Below are 26,324 nucleotides of genomic sequence, written 5' to 3' on the forward strand. Positions count from 1 at the left end.
CATGGTGCGCCCAACCCTTGAATACTGTGTGCAGTTCTGGTTGACTCATCTCAATGGAACTGGAAAAAGGTTCACAGAAGGGCAATAAAGATGATCAGGGGTATGGAATGGCTTCCATACAAAGGAAGATTAAAAAGATTAGAGCTGTCCATTTTAGAAAAGAGATTAAGGCGGGGATATGACAGAGATCTATAAAATCATGAGTGGTGTGAAAAAAATTAATAGACAGTAAACCTAGACTGTACTTGACAGGTGTTTGTCTAACCTACTCTTAAAAACCTCCAATGGTTTTAATTGCCAGTAACATACGTTACCACATGAAAAGGCTACAAGCAAGACAAACGCAGCTGGAACCCTGACCTTCAGCATTGTTGGATGGGAAGGATTTAGTTTTAAACCCTACAAGTGTTAGGTTTAATGGTTTGGCAAAAAACTCTGGATCTGGAACATTTCAGAGACGACTCTCTGGCTCGTGTAAATCAGCAAAACTTCATTGACTTCAGTGGAGATTGTCTACACAACTTCAGTGGTGCTGCACCAACTTACACCAGCTGGCCCTGAGTGGAGTTTCACCTGATGAACAACCACCCTCAGCATTTTCAATCTCTTTTTAGAAGCAGGAGGCTCTTTGGATGACAGGCATCAGATGCCTTTTGTCTTTTAAATTTGCTACTAAGACACCCAAGCAGCACTTTCAGAAACTATTCATCCTGCCCCTTAATTCTGAGATGTCACCTGTCTCCTTGTGGTCTTAGCTCCTCCCTGCCCCCAGGAGCTGCTCCATATGTCTGTTTATCTTGCAGCTAAGTGCTGGCGCACACAGCTGCTTATGTGGCTGCTGTCATGGCCAGTCTATTAGCCCATTTTAAAATAAAACTTCATTTCCAACCTCCATGGTACTTCTTGCCTTTGTTATGATTCTTTGTGTGTACTGCACTAATACCCGCAGACCCCAGCTGAGATCAGGGCCCTGTTATGCTGATCATATACATAAAAACAGCTTCTGTCTCCAAGTGCTTGCAGTGCAAATGGACAAATACAAACAGAGGCACAGAGAGGAGAAGTGACTTGCTCAAGGTCACCCTGTAGCCTGCTCACTGCCAGCCCCATGCCCTACCCCTGGAGAAGGCTGTCACTCAGATAACCAGCCTTTAGGAAACATATTCACAGCTATAGGTAATGCGCAGGGCTACATATTTACTTCCATCTTTTTCTGTCCTCACAGAACATTCCCCACCGCAGCAAGAACGTCACCACTACAAAGCGGAATCGTCACTGTTCTGAAATGGGGCTTAAACGACTCATGCTTTTAATTGTTGTGGTTTAAATACCTGCAGATTCAAAATGGATAATTATTCATTGAAAAGCCCTTGTCAGACTTTCATGATGCTCCAGAACATTGCTATGTGCTGGAGGGTTTGCAGTCTGGTGCACTTTAAGCTGCTTGTTTCCTGTCCCTTGGCTATCAATGTGGCTGACATCTCAAGGTTTACAATGGGGGCACTCACCTGGAACAAGCCAATCTAACACACAGGCTGCCTGAGGGCTTAACTTGTCAGTTTATAATGGTTTTAACTGGAACACCTGTTTGTACGGATGCCTCACCACTGGGCCAATTCTGTAATCCATTACAAATGAGCTAGAGAGTGCAGGGGGAGATAGGAATTTGAGGAGAGGGTCTCTGCCCCACCCTCAGTGTAACAAATACAGTTCAGACATCTCATGCATTTAATCTAGGCCTGTCCTGCCCAATGCAATTGGCTTAGACCTGGCTGAATCATGCAGTCAGTAAAGATGCAGGAACCTCTTCCCAATGCAATTACTTTATGCCCAGCTACTCCCCTAGTGCAGTTACTGTAGGTCCAGCCTTCCCTCTGCACGGCTCCAAGGCCCTCACTGCTGCAGCCACTCGGGACCCTGCCTCCTCTCACTGCCTCCCCTCCAAGGGGCAGGAGAGGCCACTGCGGAGGAGCCCAGCTGCCCAGAATCCGTGTTATTTGCCAGCACAGGAGGGGGCATAGCAAGGAGAAGGCTGGGCCAGGCCCCTTTTCACTGGAGGAGATACTGGGCAGGAGTGAATCCTGCCAGCCTGTGTAGCAGCCCAGCCTGCTCTCTGCCTCCTCCCTCCCCCACCCCAAAACTACCCTTGATCCTGGGGCTTTGCTCCCTCATCGTCTCTCTGCGCTGATTGGAGGAGAGGCGAGGGGGTGGGGTGGGAGTGGGGAGCTCACAGTTGCTGGCAGAGGGTCTCCTCTCCCTTTCACCGTTGCCAGCTGGCTGCTGCTGCTGCTCCCTGCCTCAGAAGGTGCAGGGAGGTGGAATCAGCTCCTAGGCATGATGGATGCATAATGGAGGACTCATAAAACATCTGGACTTCCCCAAGAGAAATCAACTCCCCTTAAACTCTCCACGCCACACTTCCTCCCAGCTCAAGAATTTACCCCAGAAAGCTTGGGAGGCATCACACAGGGAGATTAAAAAACAACAACAGGGGGTTATAAAATAGCCCTACTGTTCACTTTTCAAAGACTTTTGCAGGGCTCATCAGAACTATGCAACAGTTTCATGTGAGAACTTAATTTCTCCAGGAGCCAGTAGTGACTGGAACTGAATAAGGGGTACTGGTAGGAATTACAGCTATTTAAAGCTATCATTGGAACAGGAAAATACAAGTACCTATACACTGAAAAATACCAGGCATCATAAAGACATGGATATTACTGAAATGCATGTTCTGAAGTGTATGAACCACAGGTCAGATACTCAGCTGGCATAGACCTGCCTTGCTCTAAGGGCTACAATGCTGACATTGTCTTTAATGGAACTATGTTGATTACACAAGCTAAGGATGTAGGCCCTGAAGCGTATACACACTGGCTGTGACTCTCCACTGCCTTGTACCTCATATGGCCAATCTGATCTATTAGCACTTTACATCTTTTCTTTTTTTAAGAACTGGAAGCACCCTGAAAGGTCATTGAGTCCAGCCCCCTACCTTCACTAGCAGGACCAAGTACTGATTTTTGCCCCAGATCCCTAAGTGGCCCCCTCAAGGATTAAACTCACAACCCTAGGTTCAGCAGGCCAATGCTCAAACCACTGAGCTATCCCATTCCCTCCACTTTGCCCTCATGTAAATATCGACATAAGGTGCAAGGCAGCAGAGAAGCATGGGCTCATTATCTTTTTAAGTGTATATAAGATACACATGAGTTTGACTGATACCCACCTCAGCTGGATATATGCATTAGATACACCCATCTGTGTGACGCACCCTTTACAAGGCATGCGTGTCTCCATGGGAACTTTGCAAATGATGCCTGTCCTGACAGCTACTGCTGCTGGGAAATGACATGGAGTGCAAGAGGGTCTGTTCTGGAAGGAGAGCAAGTGACACACGGAGAAGGGATCCAATATGAGACAGGTGAGGAAGGACACAGCACATGGATACAGAAGCTGTCTGGGAAGAAATCCATCAGAGTCTGGGCAAGGTCTACATGGATTCCTGTCGCTAAACTATTATTTGGCATTTTAAAAAGTTAAAGAAGTTCCCAGGCAAATAACATTGTTAGCCTGGAGTGAAGGGTGAAAGAATCTATCACTTGCTTCAGCCAAACATTGCTTGGAGAATTGGCAGAAGAACCAATGCCTGTAAGCTGAAGCCAGAAAAATTCAAATTAGAAATAAGGCCTAAAGTTTTTACAGTGGGGGTGACTAACCACTGGAACAAAGCACTAAGTGAAGAGATGGATTCACCATCTTTTGAAGTCTTCAAATCAAGTGTGGATGCCTTTCCAGAAGGCCTGCTTTAGTCAATCCTAAGTCATTGGGCTTGATGCAGGAGTAACTGATAGAATTCTTTGACTTGTGGTATACAGGAGGTCAGACTAGATCAGGGGTGTGCAAACTACGGCCCATGAGCCAGATCCGGCCCCTCAGGGCTTTGGATATGGCCTGTGGGACTGCCCCACACAGTGCCGCAGGCCCCCCGCCGCTCTGCCCCCGGGAGGGGGGGCAGAGGGCTCCGTGCATTGCCCTTGCCTCCAGGCACTGCCCCTCATGACTCCCATTGGCTGGGAACGGGGAACTTTGGCCAATGGGAGCTTTGGGGGAGGTACCTGGAGGTGCAGCAAGGGCCGCGCATGCAGAGCCCTCTGCCTCCCCTCCCACAGGGGCTGCAGTGCTTCCTGGAGCGGCGTGGGGCCCTGGCCCCCATGTGCACCACTGCCACCCCAGAGCCCAAACCTCTCCTGCACCCCACCCCCCAACTCCCTGCCCTAAGCCTCCTGCCTGCACCTCGCACCCCTCCTGCACACCAACCCCCTGCCCTGCATACAATTTCCCCACCCAGATGTGGCCCTCGGCCCAAAAAGTTTGCCCACCCCTGGACTAGATGATCTGGTGGTCCCTTTGTGACTGAACATTTATCAACCTACTGCGATCCCTACTCAGTCTCCCCGAGAAGTCAAATGAAGATGCTGAAGTCACTTAGGCCAACTCCACCCAAGCACAGAATTCCACTGGCACAGAGCTTAGTGCAGATCTTGGTACCTGAAACGCTGCATTCCCTGAACACAGTATAAAAGAGAAGTGCATTAGAACAAATGACTGGTGTCCGCTATTAGCTTCGTGTTAATTAAACTGTGGTCCTAGACAACCAAGTCAAAATGAATACCTTGAATGCTGATTACAGTAGAAGGAATTGGATGTTCTCTAGCATGGACCTTCCTGAAGACAGGTTTGCCTAACAAAGTGATGGGCAGAAGATGAGTGGATGGATCACAGTGACTCGGTGATGTTAGTGAATTCTATTTCTATTTCACACAAGGTTATTGTTTTTAAATCCCCATTGCAGACCCTCTTGTCTGCTCTCCTGGACTGATGGGAAAAAGCAGAGCCAGAGAGAAGTGATCCAAGAGTTTACCCTCATAGCCATGGTGGGAAGCTATGGACATCTATTTCCAGCATAGCTGGCCAAGTTCAATCTCAGTTACACTGGAAAAATGTCAAAAATTGTATGTGGTGTTATTTAATTTTTTTTTTTAACTGTCCCAATTTGGGGCTGGCTTCTCAGAGTCTGATTCTGCGTGTGCTTTTCAGACAAGCGATCAGGGAGATCAGAGGTATGTGAAGTACCTTGTTAGCTAAAAATAGTTTCCCATTGTTTGAGCTAGGCCCTCTGAACCCCTCCTCATGCAGAGTCACGGTCATTGCCGCGCTCTGTTAGTACTAAGAGGGAGACTGATGGCTCTTCTTCTCCAATGCAGAGCTAACAGCCGAGCAACACTTACAAGGTGTACATTAACCAAGGAGGCATGTGTGTCTGCTCCCCTGTTGGACAAGTGCAGAGATTTGGTAACACATGCATGGCTCACATACAACCCTGTGAATACACTGGCATGCTTGTCTAATTATTTGTTGCTATTCTTACGCCTATTGAGCCCAATTCTCCACTGCCCCTTGAAGCCTCTCTGGCAGCACAAATGGTCTGTGAAGGCAGCAAATCTCCATGTTGAGCATAGGGTCTTCCCTGGAGGGCACAGATCTGCCGTAACTGGTCTTTTCTCCCAGCCCCTAGCACAGAGTTGCTGGGGAAGAGAACATGGCTGAAGTGCCATGGTACTCCAGCTACTCTCAGATGATACCGTGGCTCTATGGTGTTGTTGCAGCCAAGGGTAAATTAGAGCAGATGTGGGGCTGTTGTAATTTAAGATGAGGTCTGGACAGGCTATTGGACAGCCCAGAACATAGGGATGTGCAAAGATGGTATGAAGTCCCTAGTCCTATCCCAGGCGCTCGCAGGATGGAGGAGGAGTATCTTTAGTGCAGAGATGGTTCCCTAATTCATGTAACTCGGTTTGCAGGAACTCATCTGAACATGCTTTCATATATGGCTGGCATTTCTGATGACCTAATGATCACATATCGAGTCTGTACAGCTAAGAGCCCATAGCCTGCTGCTCCCCAGCCGTACCACATCAGCTGGAACTCTGCCGTTCAAACCCCAGCATTGATCCATGAGGAACCATTCCTGCCTCGCCCGCTCCCTGAGGAGGGTGCCAGGATCCAGAACACCAGATGGGGAGGACTGATTTCTCAGGCGTCCTTGCAGAGTGGCATTTTAAACAGCGAAGTGTTTCTTGGCAGCATGCAGCCAAGTAGCTTTATTTCACAATCAGCTGCATCTGCAGCACTGATTGCTGACAGACTGACACTGGGAATTACAGAAGATGATTGATTCTCCGTTTCTCACTGATCTCCATCTGATAATAGGGAAGCAGACCCACCCAACTGTTCTTGCTGACAGAGAAATGCAGTTACATGTCACCCCGTACCTGGGGACAGGGATCAAATCACCATCTGTGGAGTTTGGCCCTATCTCTCCAGGCAGGCAATGGTGTACTGGTGTCTTGTGCAGCGCCATGCATACTGCCTGCACTTAGGAATAACAATGCTGGCCCCAGCTACCCGCTCCTGTAGGGAAAACCCATGAGGCGAGGAGGCCTAGCTACTCCCTGATCTGTAAGGGACATAGGGGATTTGCAGGGCTGATTCCCAAACTATGTAGGAGCACTCCAGGATTCACATAGACACCAGGGATCAGCGAGAGGCCAGGGAAACCCGAGTGGAAGGCCTCCCTACTGCCTCTACGTTCCCCTCTTCCGTGGCAGCATGACGGTGCCACAAGAACTGCAGCCCATGGCGTCCCAGGAGGCATCCCCACTGTGGGGCAGGGCTGCGGACACACGGCATGGGGGCCAGTCCTGCCATAGAAGTGGCTGACATCCCCTTCAGGAGAAGGTACCAGCAGGACACACATTTTGGTCCATGCCTTAGGTTCACCTCCCCCTCCTCTGATGGCTGTGAAAAGCATGGGTCAGACTGCACGCGGATTGAGGAAAGCTGTTTAGCAGACTGGGGGGTTGTTGATACTGGAGCTGCAAAGAGTAACTTCCAGCGTAGTCTCCACACAGCCTAGCTCTGATCGAGCTACCGTGCTAAAAATAGCAGCGTAGCCCTGGAGGGCACATGTGCTAGAGTGTCCCCAGGCACAAGCCTCTCTGAAAGCCTAGGTGCATCCTTTGACAGCTAGCCCCTCCCATCACCACAGCTACACTGCTAGCCAGCGCGCAGGTCTCCCTGAGTGGGAAACCTCCCCTTCCAGCTCCAGAGCAGACAGGCCCTGGGAGAACATCCCCCTGCGGCAGGCTCTGGGTACGGCAGCCAGAGGCTGGTCTCCACAGGTCCCTGTGCAGGAGCATGCCGGCCTGGCATGAGTGCCAGAGTTCCCAGGGGCTGTGTGGCTAAGCAGCCCAAGGACAACTGTCCTAATTCAGTGTAGCCTCTCAGGCTGCCCAGGCTGGGGTCCATTTCACTCCATTTGGCCTCCCTCCCCAAGGGCTGCGAGTTCTGCGCTGAGGCAGAGTCTCCCTGGTACGTGCTGTAATCACTGCAGCTAAAGGACGGGGATTACTGTGAAACACATGTGAGGTTAAGCTGGTGACAAGGACACATCACTCGCTGTTAGACGGTGCCGTGCTAACACTAGTGGCTCGGAGTAGGTGGCAAGGAAACTGAACAGCGCTTTCTTACCATTCAGAAGTTTCCCTCCATTAAAAAAAAACAAACAGGAAATAAAGAGAAAAGAGCAGAATGAGCACCTGGCAGTTAACAACACAAAGAGGAACAGTGGCACGGGGCAAGGAGGGAATCGGAAATCCATACCTGTTATTGTGAAGCCACCTAAACGAACCACAAAACAAAAAGAGAGAGAAAGAGAAAGCAGATTAGCATCTATTTTTGCATTATCATAGTGACATTCATCTCGCAGCAGCCTCCCCCCAGAGCAGTGGCCCACACTCTCCCTCCACGGTGTGAGCTGCAGAGGAGCAGCTCACTACAACACCTGCCTCCCATTTCTAGCAGGGATTGTCCCCTGCCTCGGGTCTGCATGGAGGCCATGGTCTCCCCCAACCCAGTCTGCTGGGCCTTGTGCAGCGCGCTCCACTCTGAATGTGGAGCTCTGAATGAGTGGGTGGGGGAGACTGGGCTGAGGGGGCCAGGAGACAGCAGGCCTATGGGGTGGATGCATGCTAGCTTCCCTCTCACCTCACATGGCTTAAGACAGCACCGCTTGGAACAATCTGTTTTCCACCTCAGCTACCCCAGAATCCTGGGGACAGCTGCAGCCAGCTGCTCCCCCACCATCACTCGGGGGAAGGGGGTTTGCCCCCTGCTCAGTAGGCCCAGGGACTGACCCAGGGACCAGACTCTCTCCTGCCTCCTGGCACTGTGGATCCCATGGAGTCTGAAGGAGGCCAGCACCAATCCTACAGAGGCCCTTTGCCTCCTCAGTAGCTGCTCAGTCCCCTGGAACTCCCCACTGTTCACAGCAGCCAAATTAGTCCTGGAGGGCTCCACTGAAGAGACAGGACAGCTCCAGCTACACGTTCACAGAGTCAAGGGGTAATTGGGAATGTGGTTTTCCCTGGCCCCTCCCTTGTACTACCCAGTCTTCCCCCATGTGCAGCACAGATCCTGGACTAGTGGAGAGCCTTCTGTGGGGTGCAGACTGGAGGTAGGGCTGGTGTTGTGGAGATGGCTAGCCCTCCTATCCACCCATGGAGGACCCCCTTGGGGTGTGGTTCAGGGCTGGGGCGGGACACGCCTCCTACGTCCCCTCTAGCAGGTTCTACCCCAGCAGCTGCCAATCTAACTCCAGTTTGGGAAGTGCAGAGAACTTTAAAGATTCACTACAAAGCTGAGCTGTGCAAATCTCTTCCTTCCCTGCCAACCAGGCATGAGAGAGAGGGCATTTCTAGGTGGCGACAGTGGCTAGAATCACACAGTGGAAAAGATAAAAAACCCTACAGCTACTGTCCCTTCTCTCAGCCCAACTTGGCCCGAGTGCAGGGCTCAGTGTGGGAGACAGACTAGAGAGAGGGATGCACTGAACTCAAAATGATGCAGTATCCTCTCATTAAGAGCAAGTTACTCTTCCTAGGGCCTCACCCCATGAGTCTCTCTTTCTGGTGTGAGAACATTTTCAGCAATAAAAGCAGCAGTAGGGTGGGCGTAAGAGGACATGATGCACTAAATCCATGCTGCAGTTGGGTAGCTTTAGGACTAAATGAAGGGCTATTCAAGAGGGATGGATACAATGCTGGGGAAGAGGAAAGCCCCTTCCACCTCCATTTCCACCAAGCCCCTGAGTGCTCAGACATCCCTAGAAACATTCCTCATTTACCCAGAGCTGGGGCAAAGTTCTGCTCATATCAAGTTACTCACAGAAATGAGTGAGAGTCTTTCCATTGATTCCAATGAGCCTTGGATAAGGCCCAGGCTTTTATTTTCCAAGGTAGCCTGCAGAATGCTTTAGCTTTTCTGGGATTCCCCCCCCCACCTTCATCTTGTGTGTTTGTGTATCCTGCTTGGGATAGCTTGTATGCCAAATTTGGAGGCTGGTTTTGCAGTGTGCTCTAAGGCGGCAGCATTCCATACCTCCCTCAAAACAGCATGCAGAGTTTTCTGAATATATGTAGTTAGGGTATGTCTACACTGCGAAGTTATAAGGAAGGGAGTTTAAAATGCTACAGCTATTCTGGAATAGCTCCCCATACGCACACACTGATTCTTGAGTAAGAGTGTGCACAGGGGGAGTGATTGTGGAATAGCTTCTGTGGTCAATTTCACCACAATAAGCCCTAAGTATTCTGGCCAAAGCATTGCCAGGTATTACAAACATTCTGTTTCTTATGCCTACGTAACAGGATACGAATTAGTTTGCACAGCTCAGTTCTGTTGTACATTTCTGAGACTCTTAGTGCTTTCCACATCTTTTTACTACAAATTAGCGCATAGCGTCCAGTGAAATCAACCCGAAGGATAGTAGCAAACCCAAGGAGTCAGTTGTATTGAACGTATCCACTAGTGGCCAGAGTCCGATATCGTTGCTCCATTCAGTAGCGTCTAATGCCCTAATAACCCCATTGGGATTACTGTGGAGCTACTCAGTGCACGTAAGGGTGACAGACTCTGACCCTAAATGTGCTCATTGTCTGGGATTTCCAAAGGAGCTAGCTGCCCAGATCTCAGTGAAATGCTGTTCCTAACCCCCTCAGGATCTCTTGTCATTGTAATTAATGCCACTTTCAATTATGATTTTAGTCACCATCCCTCCTTTAACACAAATGTTCATGTCTCAGCTAACAATTTTTGGAGCATATACTCAAAGAAGAACATGATCTCAATTACCTGGGCTTAGTAAAATGGTATTAACAACCTTAAAAGAGATTCTTGTGAGCAAAAGGAAAAGTCAAACAAAATCATCATCTTCCACCAATATACGGACACACTGGGAAAATGGAAAAGAAATACAAGAAATGCAGTGCTTACCAAGCTCATTCAACAACAGAGCTGTGAAGGAGACAGAGAGACAAACACAGAAGAAGAAAAGTAAATGAATAATGAAATTAAAAGGAACATCCACAGAAAGACTCCAGCTCCCAGGCCCAGACAATGAAAACCTGTAAAGTTTCAGGATACCACTGGTACCCAGAAAAGAGCATTGAAAATAACGGAACAGAAACATTTCATGAGTGTGGGCTCTGAATTAAAAAAAAAAAGTCACAAAGTAATATGGTATAAAAGACAAAATTCATTTCCCTCCTTTGGGCCAGGTATTCATGGAGCGCCCAACAACATCAATGGCAATACTGCCACAGATAGAGGAAATATGTCCCAAAATATGGATGTAAGGGCTGTTTGCTGGATACTTTTACTTCCTCTAATACTCTAAATGGAAAATAATAATTACATGATGGGCTGATTTCTACAGGGAACGTAGAATGAAAGACGTACAGTTTGTGCTAGGGCTTGACTCACCAAATATAATACAGTATTTATCCTGTCATTTAGCAAAATAACAGTTTAAGCCCTAATAAAAAATAACTATCATTTAGTATTCAGATAGCACTCTGGATCTCTGAAGAACTGAACACTAACTAATTACTTCTAGCAATACCCTGGAAAGGTAGTAAGATCAGGAAGTATTAACCCTTTTCAAAGGGAGGGAAACTGAAGCAGAGAGGATCAGGCCAATGTTTTCAAAAGTAGCTGCTGATTTTAGGTATTTTAATTTTTAGCACACCTAGGCCTGATTTCAGAAGCTGAGCTCACAGTATTAGCAGCCCCAAGAGTTCAAAAATCATAAGTTGGTCCTCGAAAACTGGTTTAAAAATCATGAGATTTTAAAAAGACTAATACATTTTTGGCTCTTTTTATTTACCTTCTGACTACTAAAACTTTATGGAGCCTTGGTTTCATATTTTCAAGCTTTCCCCTGAAGCCATGAGAGCTAGAAACTTTCATTTTATAAACCGAAAGCTGGGAGTCTCATGTCGTCACAGGACTCTAGCAGCAAGAGCTTTAAAAACCCTCCAAATAATCCAAGACTCATGATAAAACCATGAGAGTGGACAACACTGCGTCCATGAAGTACCGAATGAAGTCAATGGATAGCTTTCAGTGTCAATGATTGATTTTATTTTGGTGATATGAAAACAATAGTAGATGTCCCTAGCACTGCTAGTGATGCAAATCCCACTCACTGGGATTCTATTGCATTGTGCTCGTATGTCAGATTTAGTGGAATTTTCCATGAGCTAATAATCACATAGGGCATCCATCTGTCAAGGAATGCAGGGGAGGGGGAAAAAGGTCCGTGTGCAATGTTCTCTCTTGGGATAAATGCAGCCCTCTGAGGAATCCATCTAGTTCTAGGTCATGGCAGCTTGTCTCCTCTCAGCGCACTAGGCCAGAGAGGGAGCAGGGAGCCCAGTGCTCCCACGCAGGAGGCAGCTAGAAGGATGCAGCTATTGCTTGCCCAGTATCTTGGAAGGTGTGTGTGTCTGGTGCTGCTCTTATGCCCAGCAGCACCAAATGTTACTAGGCCTTGTCTATGGGTAGAGCTGGAGTATGGCCATAGTTCACCTTCCCCTGGGAATCCCGAGCATGTGGGGAGGCTGGAGGAATAGCAAGTTGCACCTTGTCTAAAGGCTGCTGGTGAGCAACGGCTGGGATCTCCCCAGTACTCCACAAGCACCATGGGGCAATTCACTGGTCCCTCTATGCGCAACTGGCATAAATTGGCTGGGGAATACTGCTTGGCAGACACAGAGCTGGCAGACTCCCTCCTCTTAGGTGTGCTGTAGCGCTTGAGGCCTGGCTGAATCACTCCTGAGCTCTGGCTAGTGTATGGTGAATTCAGCTCCAAGAACGCTGAATTCTGCTGCCTTCTTATGCATGGCAGTGCCAATGCAACTAACCAACTAGGAAATGTTGCAAGACAGCATCAGCCTAGTATGGGGCAGAGGTGTCCCTGTGCTCTAAGACTGCCTGATGAATGCACTCACTGAGCACAAAATTTCACCTGTCCCTTTCCCCCTAGTTCTCCTATGATGCACTCTGAGAAAAATACCCCTTTGAACAGGGTTAGAAATGTACCCAGCTGTTAGAAAGGCCTGGATTCAGAGCCACTCACCAACTTACTGTGTGAACAAAAGTTAGTGTTTCTAAAGGCAGAATTGTTTGAGCCTGATAAAATCATGTATTTACTTGAGTAAAGATGAATCGGACTGAACTGAATTTCTTGTCTGTGTAATTTATTAAACTAATCCAGATTATTCTCTCTCTTTTATATTAACTAGCTTAATTATTTTTTTAAAAGCAGACAGCTACCAGTGAATGGACATTTCCTATTCATTTGTTTTTCTGTAACAAGGGGTATTTTTTTTGCCTACTGCAGGAAAAGGAACTAAAATAAATAGTATTGTGTTTCAGTCTAAATGCGCCAACATTTGATATACATGAAGTCATCTTAGACCTCGATCCAACAAAGCACTTAAGCATATATGAAACTAAGCATGTGAGTAGCCCCCTTGACTTAACTGGGACTACTCACATGTGACACACACGGCCCTGACCCACACTTGCGCTGAAGCCCATCTCTATCCAGGGGAGCACTTAAGGACACACTTAACTTTAAGCACATGCTTAAGTGCTGCCTTGAACAGGGATGCTTTCCTGAATTGGGGCCATGCTTACATGCTTTGCTGGATCAGGGGGTAGTCAGCAAATGAGTGGATTTAGTCTATAAGAAAGGAAGCCTATTTATTTCTTTGAGGTGAAATGCCACAAGGCGTGGGGAGCCCAAGCAATGCCCTCTGCACCACTGATGTCCTGCACAGTGGTTGGGAGCGGGGCACAAGGTGGATGTGCTGGATGTAAAGACTCAGCATGCCCCGTGCAATGTAGAGGCAGACTTCATGGTAGGACCTAACAGGCTAGCATGGAAGCAGGGCCGGTGCAAGGAATTTCTGCGCCCTAGGCAAAACTTCCACCTTGCGCCCCCCATCCAGCCCTGCGGCAGCTCCGCACCCCCACCGCCCTGAGGCTCCCCCCCCCAGGGAGCCGTGCAGCATCTCCCCACCCCAGCTCATCTCTGCTCCGCCTCCTCCCTGAGCATGCCGCCCCCGTTCTAATTCTCCTCCCCTCCCAGACTTGCAGTGCCAAACAGCTGATTGGCGCTGCATGCCTGGGAGGCAGGAGAACTGGAGCAGTGACTATGTGCTTGGGGAGGAACGCTGTAAAAAAAAAAATTGGGAGCACCGCTTTTTGGCACCCCCAATCTTGGCATCCTAGGCAATCGCCTAGTTTGAGCTTATGAGCTCTACATTTATGTTATCCCTAGTCTCCAACTCCCCATATACAGGGCACAGGGGAGCTAACACCACTATTCCAGCTGCCCCCTGTAAATTCCTATGGAGCTTCCACAAACACCAGCTTGCTAAGGCCCCCATTCAGCAAAGCAGATAACAATGTACCTAAGTCTTAGATTCAGAGATCTGAAGGTTAGACGGGATCATAAAGATCATCTAGTCTGACCTCCTGTACAGCATGGGTGAGAGAACCTTGCCCAATGCTTTCTGCCTTCTCTTTGAGCTATAAAATCTCTTCTGCAAAGACACCCAGCCTTGATTTAAAGACGCCAAGTGACTCCATCCACCACATCCTTAGATAAATTGTTCCAAGGGTTAAGTACCCTCAGAGTTAAAAATGTGAATTTTATTTCTAGTCTCATTTTCTCTAACTTCATCTCCAAGACATGGGAGCTTGCTAGGTGTTTTTCTGCTAGATTAAAGAATCATCTATGAATCTGTTTGCAGTTGCTTTAGAGAAGTGTTTTTATTTTGTGTGATGGAAACTGATTTCACCACCTTTATGAGGATTCAGTGGGATGTCCAGATCACTGTACTTTCAGTGCATTCTACCTATTTACTTCGAGATTCACTGGATGAAATCCTGACTACAGACCTCCTACTGGAATTACCTGATTTTGAACTACCTTCAGACCTCATTGTATGCTCATTACCAGTGTAAAAAGCTAAAAATGTTGAGTTATGAATGTGATTTTTATTTAAACAGAGGGTCTACTTTATCTCCTGCTAAAAATGATGCAGTTGTCTTTTTTAATTAAAAAAGAGACTGTCTTCTCTTAGATTAAAAGAATATTTGTATATGACATTTCAGTGCTGTAAATTTTGAATACACAACTGAAATGTCTTTGTTTCTGATACTGTTGCAATAGCAATTGACAGTTTAGGATTCACACTCTGTCTTCCCACATTGCATGTGCTGGAATCTCAGACCCACTCCAGTGTTTGTGATCACTTTGTGGGGGCTAGATGCTGCCATAAACTCCTGGTTGACAGCACCTCTGCAGTGTGTGTGAGCTTGTCCCTCCCGAGCCAGCACAGAGAAGATATGAACCCCTAGTGATTTATTCACAGGATTGTTTTCTTTCACTGCCTCACAAGTGGGAGCAGTTCACAGATGAAACTTGACAAAAAAAGTCAGTTTGTTTTTAATGCCAACCTGCTTCAGTGGGAGCTAGTTACTGGGACCTAGTCACTGGGACCAGAGTTACACCCGCCAAACAATAAAAAAGGTAAAGTTGCTAAGCTTGAGAGGAGATATGGCAAAATATCTGGAAGACAAGTGCGAGGAGAGAGCAAGTGTGAGAGTAGGGAGACAGAGAGAGCAGACTACAATTTCTCGAGAGTTTGTCTGGATTTACTCTCACACCTTTCATTCCTCTTCGTAGCCATATTGGTTCCTCAAGCACAAGGTAGAAACTGCACTCTTTCTCATACTCCTCACGGTCAAGTATTTTAAGGGTAATGAATTTCCTGTAGGAACACAAGACAAAGGCAAAACAAATGGTTGGAGTCACACACTCATGCTTTAAGTTCAACCAGGTGAGATGGTTACCGAGATGATACGAAGGGAGGAGCACATCTGCCTCAGTTACTTATGTAAAAGAGCAGAAAGTCCATCGCTGCACCTAAGCTGTTTCATTCTGAAAGAGGAGCCACTCCACAAATGTAACTCTGAAATGAAGTAGATAGGTTTACATTGTGGGGAGCTATTGTTCATGCACCACATAAGCGTTACATGGAAAAGGAAATCCAAACACCAGAGGGTTTGGTTGCTTTGCTTGCAGCCAATCTGCATCTGGATTCTATTCAAAGCTCTGTGCCAAGTATCTGAACCATAAAAGGAGGTGGACTGGTTTTGCTTTTAAGTAACTGCAGCACCCCAGCAACTTATGAATGGCCAGATCCTTGACTGGTGTAAGCCGTCATCACTCCATTGAAGTAAATGGAGCTATGCTGATCTACGCCAGCTCATAATCAGACCCATAATGTCTGAATTTAAGTATGGAAAACCGAAATTGGAGTCCAAAGTGCAAACAAAGGTTGTCAGCTCCAGACCCTGGTGACTTGACTCCTGCTCTTTGACATAGATAGAGGAAGGCATGTTTCAGATTGCATGTATTGGAAAGTGCCAGGCATCCATGAGTGATCAGGACATGTGCACGCAGGCTGGGCTCAGCCTCAGAGCAGATCCCCCACCTTTCTTCTCACTCATCTCCACCAGACGGGGCTCCCCAATCTCAAGGTAGAAGGTCTTGTTTTTCTCATACTCCTCATCATCAATTATTTTGACTGATATCGTTTTGCTGAAACAGAGAAGAATAGAGATTCAAGAATAAGGGGGGAAAGGGAGAGTAAAGAAAAGGAGAAACAGGAGGGAGGACAGAAACGTCAAAAGGAGGTTAGTTTGGGCAAAGACTCATCAAGTAATTATCTCAGGGGGCAGCCACACAGCATCCCACAGCATTCTACAATAAGGCTCAAGTATAACACTGAAACGCACCCTGGGAACTATGGGGCTGAGGTCACATCTGGGATAAGTAGGAGCAAATTCCATGGTCTGGTATGGAATAGACACCACTGGCCTTATGGCTGCATTTGGCCTGTGTTCTTCACATGCTGCACCTCTGGATCTTCATGATATGTGAAATATACGTGGTCGTTGCCACAGTAACCCTCCCTGGGGAATGGAGGAGACTGCCCCCGAGTCACGTCTCCAAGGAGGAGGAGAGGTGAAGCACATGGAATCCTGCACAGGGATGCCAGGGTCCCTCTCTCACTGATTAACAGGGTCTCGAGTTAATCCGCCCCAATCAAAGCCAAGGAAAGTGGAGCAGCAGGCTCATCAGAGTGTGAGACAGAAAAGCAGAAGCCCTGAGAAGATTGTGGGGACCTTTGGTTTGAAAGCCCTGATCTGGGCTGTGTATAGAATGTGTGCGCATGTATGTACACACGTTCACACATGCACTACTAATGTCTCAGCCACCTCAAGTGTGTCTACACTGACATGGAATTGAAACATGACTGGTAGACAGCAGCCCTGAGGTCCCATCCTTTCTGCCTTTCATAGGCCCTAAATCCAATGGGGAGCACTGGCTGGGACTGCTTGACCTTTACTCTGATGGGCCAGCTTGGACATGTGCTCGCTCAAATCTGGAATTTATACAGGACAGAGGTATTTCCACAGAGAGTGACCAGTCTATGGCCCTTTAAAAACTAGCACAGTCCCCAGCCTCACATTCCCCTGAGAGCCTGCCCCATTAGTCCACCCACCCTGTTGTGGGCCTTGCCAGTGTCACCAGGAGATCTGGTGAGCACTTTGGTCTCTGGCTCTTGCTGGATCATTGTGATCATCATTGGGCACAAGCGTAGGTTGAGGCCTGAAATCTTCACTCAGTAGAAATGGCTGCCAGAGACCATGGGAGCTTTGCTTAAATAAACACGGAGTAAAAACTGAGGGCCCCATGCTGCTCCCTCCAGGGCCCCATTCTCCTCACTCCAGGCCCTGCAGAAGGAGAGGCGTTTCATCTCTGCTGTCTGCCCCCTGATTCCCTCAAACCTGCGGGCTCCATGGAGTCCCACTCTCCAGAGCTGGGAGGGATGGCTGAGGAGAGTGAAGCTGTTTGGGCCCCAGCCTGTGGGGAACATGTGAGGCTTGCATTAGTTTGCACTTTGTACCCCTCTCTCCGTGTGGGGTACATCCGTTTAGGGGATAGTTTGTGATAGCCCCTGGAAGTGTAGCTCTATAGCAATCAGGAATAACCAAAGCCTCTCCTCAGCTGCCGGTCCCAGCAGCTCTGAAGGGATCTGAGTTCAAGGAGGTGATACCCAGGTTTATCCTCTGGGAGCAAAACATGCTCTCCTGACAGAAAGGCCTGGAAGCAAGGTCCCAACCAGCTGAGGCTTGCAGAATTCTCTCATGTAGGCAGGGGAGAGAATAGGCCCTGAATAAGGATGCTGGGATTTGGCCCAACATGCATGGCCATCGTGGCCCTTGAGGCCAGACTCAGAACTGTCAGGACGCCACAGGCCAAGCTCCCCTTTGACATGTGAGCCCCGAATCTTCTGACCCCATCCCCGCCTCTCCCCTCAAATCCCACTCTTGGGAAAGGCTTGCTACCCCCTGACTCTCACAGTAAAAAAGCCATTACTGAGAGAGACAACTGCAGCCAACCACTCTTCACAGGAGTGAGGATCTGGTGAAATAACCTTTATAAAGGGCTAAAACCATTGTCAGCAGCCAAGGATCTCTTCTGGAGATGTGGGACATTTATTTACCTGTAAAAAAAGTCACTTAACCTACTTCCATCCTTTGCCTCTGCCATTTTGTACTTAAAGCTTTGTGACAATTCAGGTTTGCCTGCATCAGCTTGGGCTATTACAGCCTCGGTTCATGGTTCTGCCACTGCTCTCTCACTATTTTTAAGTTGTGCATTTTGCTGTGATTTCCATATTAGGCTGGCGTGTAATGCTTAGGGCTTGGCTACACTGGAGAGTTGCAGCGCTGGTAGTGGGTTTACAGCGCTGTAACTTAGTAACTGTCCACACCTGCAAGGCACATCCAGCGCTGCAATTCCCTGGCTGCAGCTCTGGCTGTACACCTGGTCTGCTTGGGGTGTAACGATTGCAGTGCTGGTGATGAAAAGCACGTTGCAGCCACTTGAACGCTGGGATAGCTGCCCACAATGCACCACTCCCAACAGCGCTGCAAATGCTGCAAATGTGGCCATGCTGCAGCGCTGGTAGCTGTCAGTGCGGCCACACTGCAGTGCTTTCCCTACACAGCTGTACGAAGACAGCTGTAACTCCCAGCACTGTATGACTGTAAGTGTAGCCATACAAGCTTGCGGCAACCTAGGTCCCTTAGTAACGATGGGACTCTGTGACCTCACTGCAAAAAGCCGCAGGCTCTGGCTGACATTTGAAACTCGAAACAAACAAATAAATCACTCACCCCCTTGAAGCTAACAGAAAAATGTTTAAGCTAACCAGCCATAGGAATGAAAACGGCAGCTTCTCTCCCTTGGCTACACTCACACTTTACAGCGCTGCAACTGGGGTGTGAAAAAACACCCCCCTGAGCGCTGCAAAATACAGCGCTGTAAAGCGTCAGTGTAATCAGGGCAGCAGCGCTGGGAGGGCGGCTCCCAGCGCTGCACGCTACACCCGTAAGGGATGTGGTTTACATGCAGCGCTGGGAGAGCTCTCTCCCAGCGCTGCCGCTCTGACTACACTCACACTTCAAAGCGCTGCCGCGGCAGCGCTTTGAAATTCCAAATGTAGCCATACCCTGCAGACTCATGCATACGACAATGGTCAGCCATTCAAGTATGATTTTAAAGATGTCTCTCTTGAAGCTAGTGGTTTATAGGTTTCCATATGAGGCTAGATATGACCTTTCACACTCTGGGAATTCAAAGGAGATAGATTCTTTCTGAAGGCTAAAGCAGGAGGAAGTGGAGAAAGCATGAATGGTGGTAGGCTATTTTTTTTAAAGCAATACATTTGTTTTTCAAACCAAAATTATTTTGATTATATTTTTCTCATGGGCCTTAATGTGGAAATTGACCTACACGTCCACATTCTTATCCAGACTAGCCACTTAAGACTATTTGTCTGTTATTACTGAATTTACGGTTCTAGCAATAACATGAGTATGAAGGTTCAGAACATGCCCAGAGCACAGCTAGAGAACCAATAAACTAACATCAAAACCTGGCACCATCTTACTGGAGGCCTTGGCCACTTCCCAGAGTTTTGTTTTCTAATGCACTTAATACAGTGCAAAGTAGGTGACAGAGTAAGTTCACATGAAAAAACAATGGAGATGGAAAAGATTCATTAACACTGTCCTCATAGAAGTCCCCCGATAGCGCTGTTACACACAGGCCTTTTTCTGCGTGTGGGGGCCTGCAGCAAATCTGAAGAAATGTTCTTCTGTTAGTTTCGTGCAGGGCTGGATTTGTACCTTATGCGCCCCTAGGCACAGCATCTTCATTGCCTCCCCGCCTACAGCTGACCGTGATTTCCATAAAAAAATAAACTTTTAACCCACTTTTAGGCGCCCCAAGAACACTGGTGGCCCTAAGCACGTGCCTACTGTGCCTAATTGGAAATCCGGCACTGGTTTTGTGATGTCGTTTCTTTGGGGGGAGCTATGGCAAGCAGCGAAGGAGTCTGCTTTCTGTCTGAGTGTTTGTCTACACTACGAACAGAGACCTGCGGCAGTGAGTCTCAGAGCCTGCACCAACAGAATTGCGCTCACAGAGCTTGCGTTGCAGGGCTAAAAATAGCAGGGTAGACCTTCGGGTGCAGGTTGGAGCCTGGGCTCTGAAATTCTGAGAGAGGGTTGAGTTTCAGAGCCCAGGCCTCATGCTGAGCCAGAACGTGGGTCAGAACAAAATGTGTAAATAAAGTAACAAAATAATTGTGTCATCACAGAGGTTCCTTATTTATTGCCTGCATCCAGCCCCCTTAATCCATTCCTAGTCCACTCCAGCTTCTTTCAAACTTTGTTGGCTAAACCAACTTTCCAGCTGCTCTTCTTGTGTCCCTCTTGCTAGGCTTGTCTTCTCTTTGAAAGAAATCTCCTTTCTCTTACGTACTCTCCATAGGCAGCCTGGTGCTGTTAGAGCAGCCCTGAGGTTGCTCTAATGTATGCTAAGGGATCAATTGCTCCCCCCGCCCAGCAGGGCCCAGGATTGAGGCACACAAAGACGGCATAAAGCCACCCCTCAGGTCCAGTGGGACTTGGCTGGACCTGGGAATTGGGACCAAATCAGAGATCAGGTACGTATTCTGGCTTTCTGCCCTTGTTTTAGATTTGAGTGCTCGGTACTGCAACTTAAAACTCTCTGCTAAGATGATTGGCATTATATCCCTTGCTTTTCATAACTTAGTGCAAACACCACAAATCACGAAGCATAACAACAGGTATGATTTCCTGCACTATTTGATATAGTCAAAAGTCTATTAAGTTTGTCCTTCATGCTTATAATGACATCAATGACCGCACAAGTGATGGCTGAAAAAAACAAAAGAATGCAGCCTGGCTCAGCCTAACTGTATTTTCTAAGAAATATCTGTATTAACTTCTTCCATGTATAATCATCGCGGCAATCGTTTTTATGCACAGATGAAACAGTTATCAAACACGGAGCAGATCTTGCTTTGCATTGATGTGGTAGGTGAAATTGTTTTAGCTGGAAAAAGGAATGGAGGATATGAAAAAGTTCTTGGCAAAGCCATACAAATGGGCTTAACATAATGACAATTTCAAAATCATTAGTAAAGTAATCAATAATTTTCCTGACAGCACCCATTAAAATGCATATTGATTCCTCTGTGTCTGCATAAAATGGCTGTTCTTAGCGAACAAAATTAAAAAACCCATATTTATCAATGTCAAGTGTAACAGGCAGGTCAGTGCAGGGAACTTCACTCTACGCTTATAAATCACAGAGTAAGAAAAAGCGTAAGATGTCTGATTTTCAGAGGTACTGAGGACTTACAGTTTCCACTGATTTGGGGTTGTAAGCACTCAGTACTTCTGAAAATCAGGCCCGTATTTTGCAAACAAGTGCTCAGAAAGTGTATATTCTCCATCAAAGAGGCACCTATGCCCTGACCCTGCAAGTTGCTTCCTACAGACAGGCCTCTCTGCTTGAGCAAAGTCCCACCGATATCAGTGGAGGCTGGCTGCATGATCAGCGTTCCAGAGACAGTCACAACAGGTGCCAACAGGTGACACTGTTACACATAGTTTTCCAAGTTCTTTTGTCAGAGAATGTGAATGAATGGTCAGTCTTGAATAGCCATGTGATGTGCTGTTATTAGTTTGTTATGTGAGATTCTGGGGAGAGGGGCCAGAAGGAGGGTTTGGTCTCTGATTAGAGTCAATTCTTGAGGCAAAGTTGTCCCTGAGTAGGGTGACCAGATGTCCCGTTTTTAAAGGAATAATCCTTTTTTGGGGGACTTTTTCTTATATAGGCACCTATTATCCCGCACCCTTTGTCCTGTATTTTCACAGTTGCTATCTGGTAACCCTATCCCTGGGAAGCAGGTATTGGTGATGAGGTGAGATCCCTGAAAGAAGGGCTTGCCCTGCATGCTATTTGACTACCTCTGTTCCACGTACATGTGCAAATAAAATAAATTACATTTAGAAGACACCCAGACTCTGCATCACAGATGTCTCCTCTACTGGGAACCCAACCTACAAGGCCCCAGACACCTGCTACTGCTTGGCAAAGGGGTATCCATGCAATGAAGAGGGCGCATGCAAGAGGTTGATTGATGCCCTGTCTACATGGTGTGATTGCATTGGTGCATAAGCTGCCCTGCACAAGAGTAAGATGGGGGCGTGCACTGGTGCAAAATACACTGGTAGATTACCCAGGTTAGTGGCATTGCTTTGCAGTGAGTCTACAATAAGGGTTTACTATAGCAACAGATTTACACTGGCGCCGATTTCTCCAGGTCAGACAAGCCCTTGGGTCTAGTGTCTTTTTTTGTTTTGTTTTTTTTTAATCAAAAAGGCACATATCACTGTTATACTATTTTCTTAGCTCAAAATATAAACTATATATGGAAACTGTGTGGCTTAGTCTTCATAGCCAGATGCTGTGGGTTAGGACACCTAGATTAGGCTCTGAGAGTTGGTTTGTGAAAAGAGCAGTGTGAATTTCTTATTCTAGGGCAGGCTATAGGATATTCCGGTCCAAGGCTTCCTCAATGCCTCCTATTGAAGCTGTCCTACTTTGTATGAGCTATTCATTGAGGGAGAGGCTTGAACTTGGGGCTCCCACATCTGAGGTGAATATCCTAACCACCAGGCTACAGGGGTGTCAGGACACAGATTACAGGCCTCTGCCTGGGACTGAAGCCCTTGGGCTTCAGCTTTGGGCCTCTTCCCCCCGCTTACATGGGGATCGGGCTGGCTCAGGTCCCCCCCCTCGGGCTCATGTAGTAATTTTTATTGTCGAAAGGGGGTCGCGATGCAATGAAGTTTGAGAAGTCCTGATCTAGTCTGACCTGCCATACAGCACAGGCCAGAGAATAATTCCTAGAGCAGATCTTTTAGAAAAAGTATCCTATCTTGATTTAAAAATTGTCAGTGAAGAGGAGAATCCACCATGACCCTTGGTAAATTTTTCCAGTGGTTAAGATTCTCACCATTAAAAACGTATGCCTTATTTCCAGTCTGAATTTGTCTTATTTCAATTTCCAGCCATTGGATCACATTATATCTTTCTCTGCTAGATGCTCTATCAGTGAAAAGTACTAATATCACAACCAAGCAGTGAGGCCTCCATAATGGTTAATTCCACAAGTTCATTCATCAGTTTTAAATCAGACTCTGTTACCGGTGGCTCAGAGATTCCCTTCAACAAATTACACAATATCACTTATTTAAAATGAAAGTGAAACTGACAATGTGCATCATTCAAGTAAAATGTAACCATGATAGAAAAAGTCTGCAATGCATAATATTTTCTTATTAACAGAGCTAGCACCAAAGGCATGGGGTGGAAGTAGGTCTCCTGGCAACTGTGGACTGTTAATTAGAATCAGAATGAGGAAGCCAAGAGTAATGCAGTATCTCTAACTTTGCAATTTTTTCCCAAACATTTCTTGAGGGGAAAAACAACCACCACCACCTTTTCTAAGCTTTAAAAATGAGCTTCCAAAAAAGACAGTGTTAATTTTTCTTCTAGGTAGAAGAACATGCCCAGTGAACCCAGCTGCCTAGAATTAATCAACAGCTCATGCCCAGCTCATCTTCGATTCAGTACCTGGGGAATGCTATTTGTCAGTCCTGAAAATGCCTCCTCTAAAAAGCTGTGTATTGGGAATAAACAAACAGCTAGGCCCAGATCTTCAGCTGGTGTAAACTGGCTTAGCACCATTGAAATCAATGGAGCTATGCTGATTTATAGTAGCTGAGGACTTGACCCTCCGCCCGTAGGTGAGATATTCCCCTTTTAGCAGTATTCCCCATTCTAAGTACAGAGTACAATGGTTTGGACTGACAATACATTCTCAGTGGTAAAATAGTAAGAGAAAATGGTTATACTACACTAGTGCTTATTCTGTAATGAAAGGGGTGCTGGGGTCAAAACAATTTTTTTTTACCTTTGTAACTGATGCAGCAAGCGCAGAGGTGCTGGGGCCCTGAACTGCCGAGCCCAGAGGTGCCAGGGCTCTGAACTGCCAAACCTACAGCTGCTGGGGCTCAGCCCTGGCACAAATTAAGCACTGCACTACAGCCGATGTGGAAATGACATCAGATGGGAAGCCAGTGCCATGATGCTGCAGTAATTCTTAATACAAGACAATCTGGAGCATAAAAAGGATGCATAAGAATAAATCCTTGGTATGCAGAACAGCACATAAGCAGTGCACAGAACATACCATGGTCCCTTAAATGGCCATGGTTTCTGCTAGCAGGTTAAACAACTTATTAACGAACTGGCAGTAAGTTAGACACTGCAAAAATTCTAACACTTCTTTAGACTGCATATTATCGAGTCATGACTGAATTATAGCAAGAAAGGAGTCCAAAGCAGTGAGCCTTATTCCACTAGTACTTTAAGTTGAAAACAGTAAAAACAATTTGTCTCCTTCCCCTGCAGCCCTCTAGCGTGCTGCAAAGTGGATGGAGACATTTTCATTTAAATACAGAAGTGCAGTAAAGCACATTTGAGCAAAAGTAATCAACTGAGCATGGGCAAAGAAGGGGCAGGGCTACACTGACTGATTTGTAAATGTGTGCTGGCTGTTTAACACAGCCAGCGGTGACACCTGGAACAGCGCCAGCAAAGAGCTATTGCTGCAGCCTGTTGCAATGGGATGGAAACAGTCATGACCATCTCACAATAGCCTGAACAAGACTGCTGTACAGTGTGACATGAATCTCCTAGGGGAAAATCTGCTTATTAAAGCCAGTGAGGGAGCTGAGAGCCACAGTAGCTGTATGGCAGACCCAGTGGTTGCCAGAAGTCTTCATGTTCCTAATAGAGATTCGCACCAGCTGCGTGTTACACATCCAACAGTGCCAAAGTATTCCACAAAGAAGGTCAGGTCTACTCCAAAGCGGACACTTTTGACTCCTGCCATCCCTCATCTGGCTGACACTACAACTGTGCCAGTTAGTCCAACCCTGGATATAAAACAGTTGATGTGCAACAGGTAACAGAGGCGAAGCTGCTAGGGAAGAGTCTCTCAAACTTTTGTACTGGTGACCCCTTTCACAGATCAAGCCTCTGAGTGCAACACCCCCCCCCCCAAATTAAACACACTTTTTAATATATTTAACACCATTATAAATGCTGGAGGCAAAGCGAGATTTGGGGTGGAAGCTGACAGCTTGCGACCCCCCCCCATGTAATAACCCCCAGTTTGAGAACCCCTGTGCTAGGGGAATGGATGGACAGGTCTGCCAGCGAAAAGGGCACAAAGCAAGTATTACTGAGTCAGAACATCAGCCGGGCATTCTCTGCAGGATGCATCTTCCACTCCTCATACCTCCCTCTTTAAGTCAAGTTCACATGGCACAGGTATGATCTGGCACTTCTAAAGCCCTGTAAAACCCTGGTAAAATGTACCCATGTCTCCTCCCATCAGTGTGAAAGGCTCCACAAAGACTCTCCAAACCTGAAGGATTCCAGCTTTTCCCCAGACCAGACAAACAAAATGTTTACACAAAGAAAAGACCTGTATTGCCAACTGAAGCCTTCAAAAATCATGAGTCAGGCTCCCAAAATCATAAGAGATTAAAAATCATGTGATTTAAAAGTCATAATAATACAAGCTCTTCTTATTTGCTTTTTGGTTTCAGAGCCTTTTGAGTGTACTCTGGTCACATTTTCCAGCTTTCCTCCATAAGCATGGAACTTGCATTTATTTTTTTAAAAGTAAGCTGACATTCTCCTCTACCACCTACCTCGAGGAGCTGGGGCTTTAAGAAAGACAACAAAAATTTCATGAGATTTGTCAGTCAGACACTCTTAAACTCTGAAATATTTTTCTCATCTCTTGGGAAAGCTCTCCCTGCTGAGTGGCTAAACAGTGAGAGGAGTTTGATAACCATGCTCAAACATCACATCCCTACACTGCTTTGTCCCAAATGTTGCACCTGCCCTATAGATTCTGGTACATGTGACTGCACTGCACATATATCTGTGCCCGCCCCAGAGACTGTATTGCATGTGTGTCTAAATGACTGCAACACTGATCTGCGTTCAGATCACTTTTATAGCTTGATCTGCCAGGGTTCATTGCTTCCACGGTCCATTCATGCGAGGCTCAGAAACCTGTGTCTAAATGAAGCAGCACCATGTGCCTGGACCGCCAATTGGCATGTCTTTTTATCCCTCTTGGAAGCAATGTTATTGTGTCAGGGTTTTCTCAGGCACTCTTGTACTTGGGGTCAGTTTGGGTTTGGCACTCCCATACCAACAGAGGTGAAATGGCTGAGTGCTTAACGGCCTCACCTATAACTCTGAAGATCATGGGTTTGCAACTCTCAATCTCACACTGAAAGTCCAC

At 47.0% G+C, this 26,324-nt stretch overlaps 1 protein-coding gene across 12 annotated transcripts in view; it reads right to left on the reverse strand.

Annotated features, from left to right (window-relative positions):
• Positions 1-26,324, reverse strand: part of SLC8A1 (solute carrier family 8 member A1) — a 335,833-nt gene that overhangs the window by 44,928 nt on the left and 264,581 nt on the right. For 2 of the 12 annotated variants that reach the window (XM_050951450.1, XM_050951457.1), the window contains exons 3-6: positions 15,975-16,081; positions 10,396-10,416; positions 7,726-7,743; positions 4,676-4,744 (exon numbers count right to left, since the gene is read on the reverse strand). In XM_050951450.1, the coding sequence (XP_050807407.1) occupies positions 4,676-4,744; positions 7,726-7,743; positions 10,396-10,416; positions 15,975-16,081 (215 nt within the window). Of the gene's footprint in view, positions 1-4,675; positions 4,745-7,725; positions 7,744-10,395; positions 10,417-15,144; positions 15,249-15,974; positions 16,082-26,324 lie in introns of all 12 variants that reach the window. The other 10 variants (XM_050951452.1, XM_050951459.1, XM_050951451.1 and 7 more) reach the window with 5 other exon arrangements.

Source organism: Gopherus flavomarginatus, chromosome 4 (assembly GCF_025201925.1).
Source record: "Gopherus flavomarginatus isolate rGopFla2 chromosome 4, rGopFla2.mat.asm, whole genome shotgun sequence".
In the NCBI taxonomy this organism is placed as follows: Eukaryota; Metazoa; Chordata; order Testudines; family Testudinidae; genus Gopherus; species Gopherus flavomarginatus.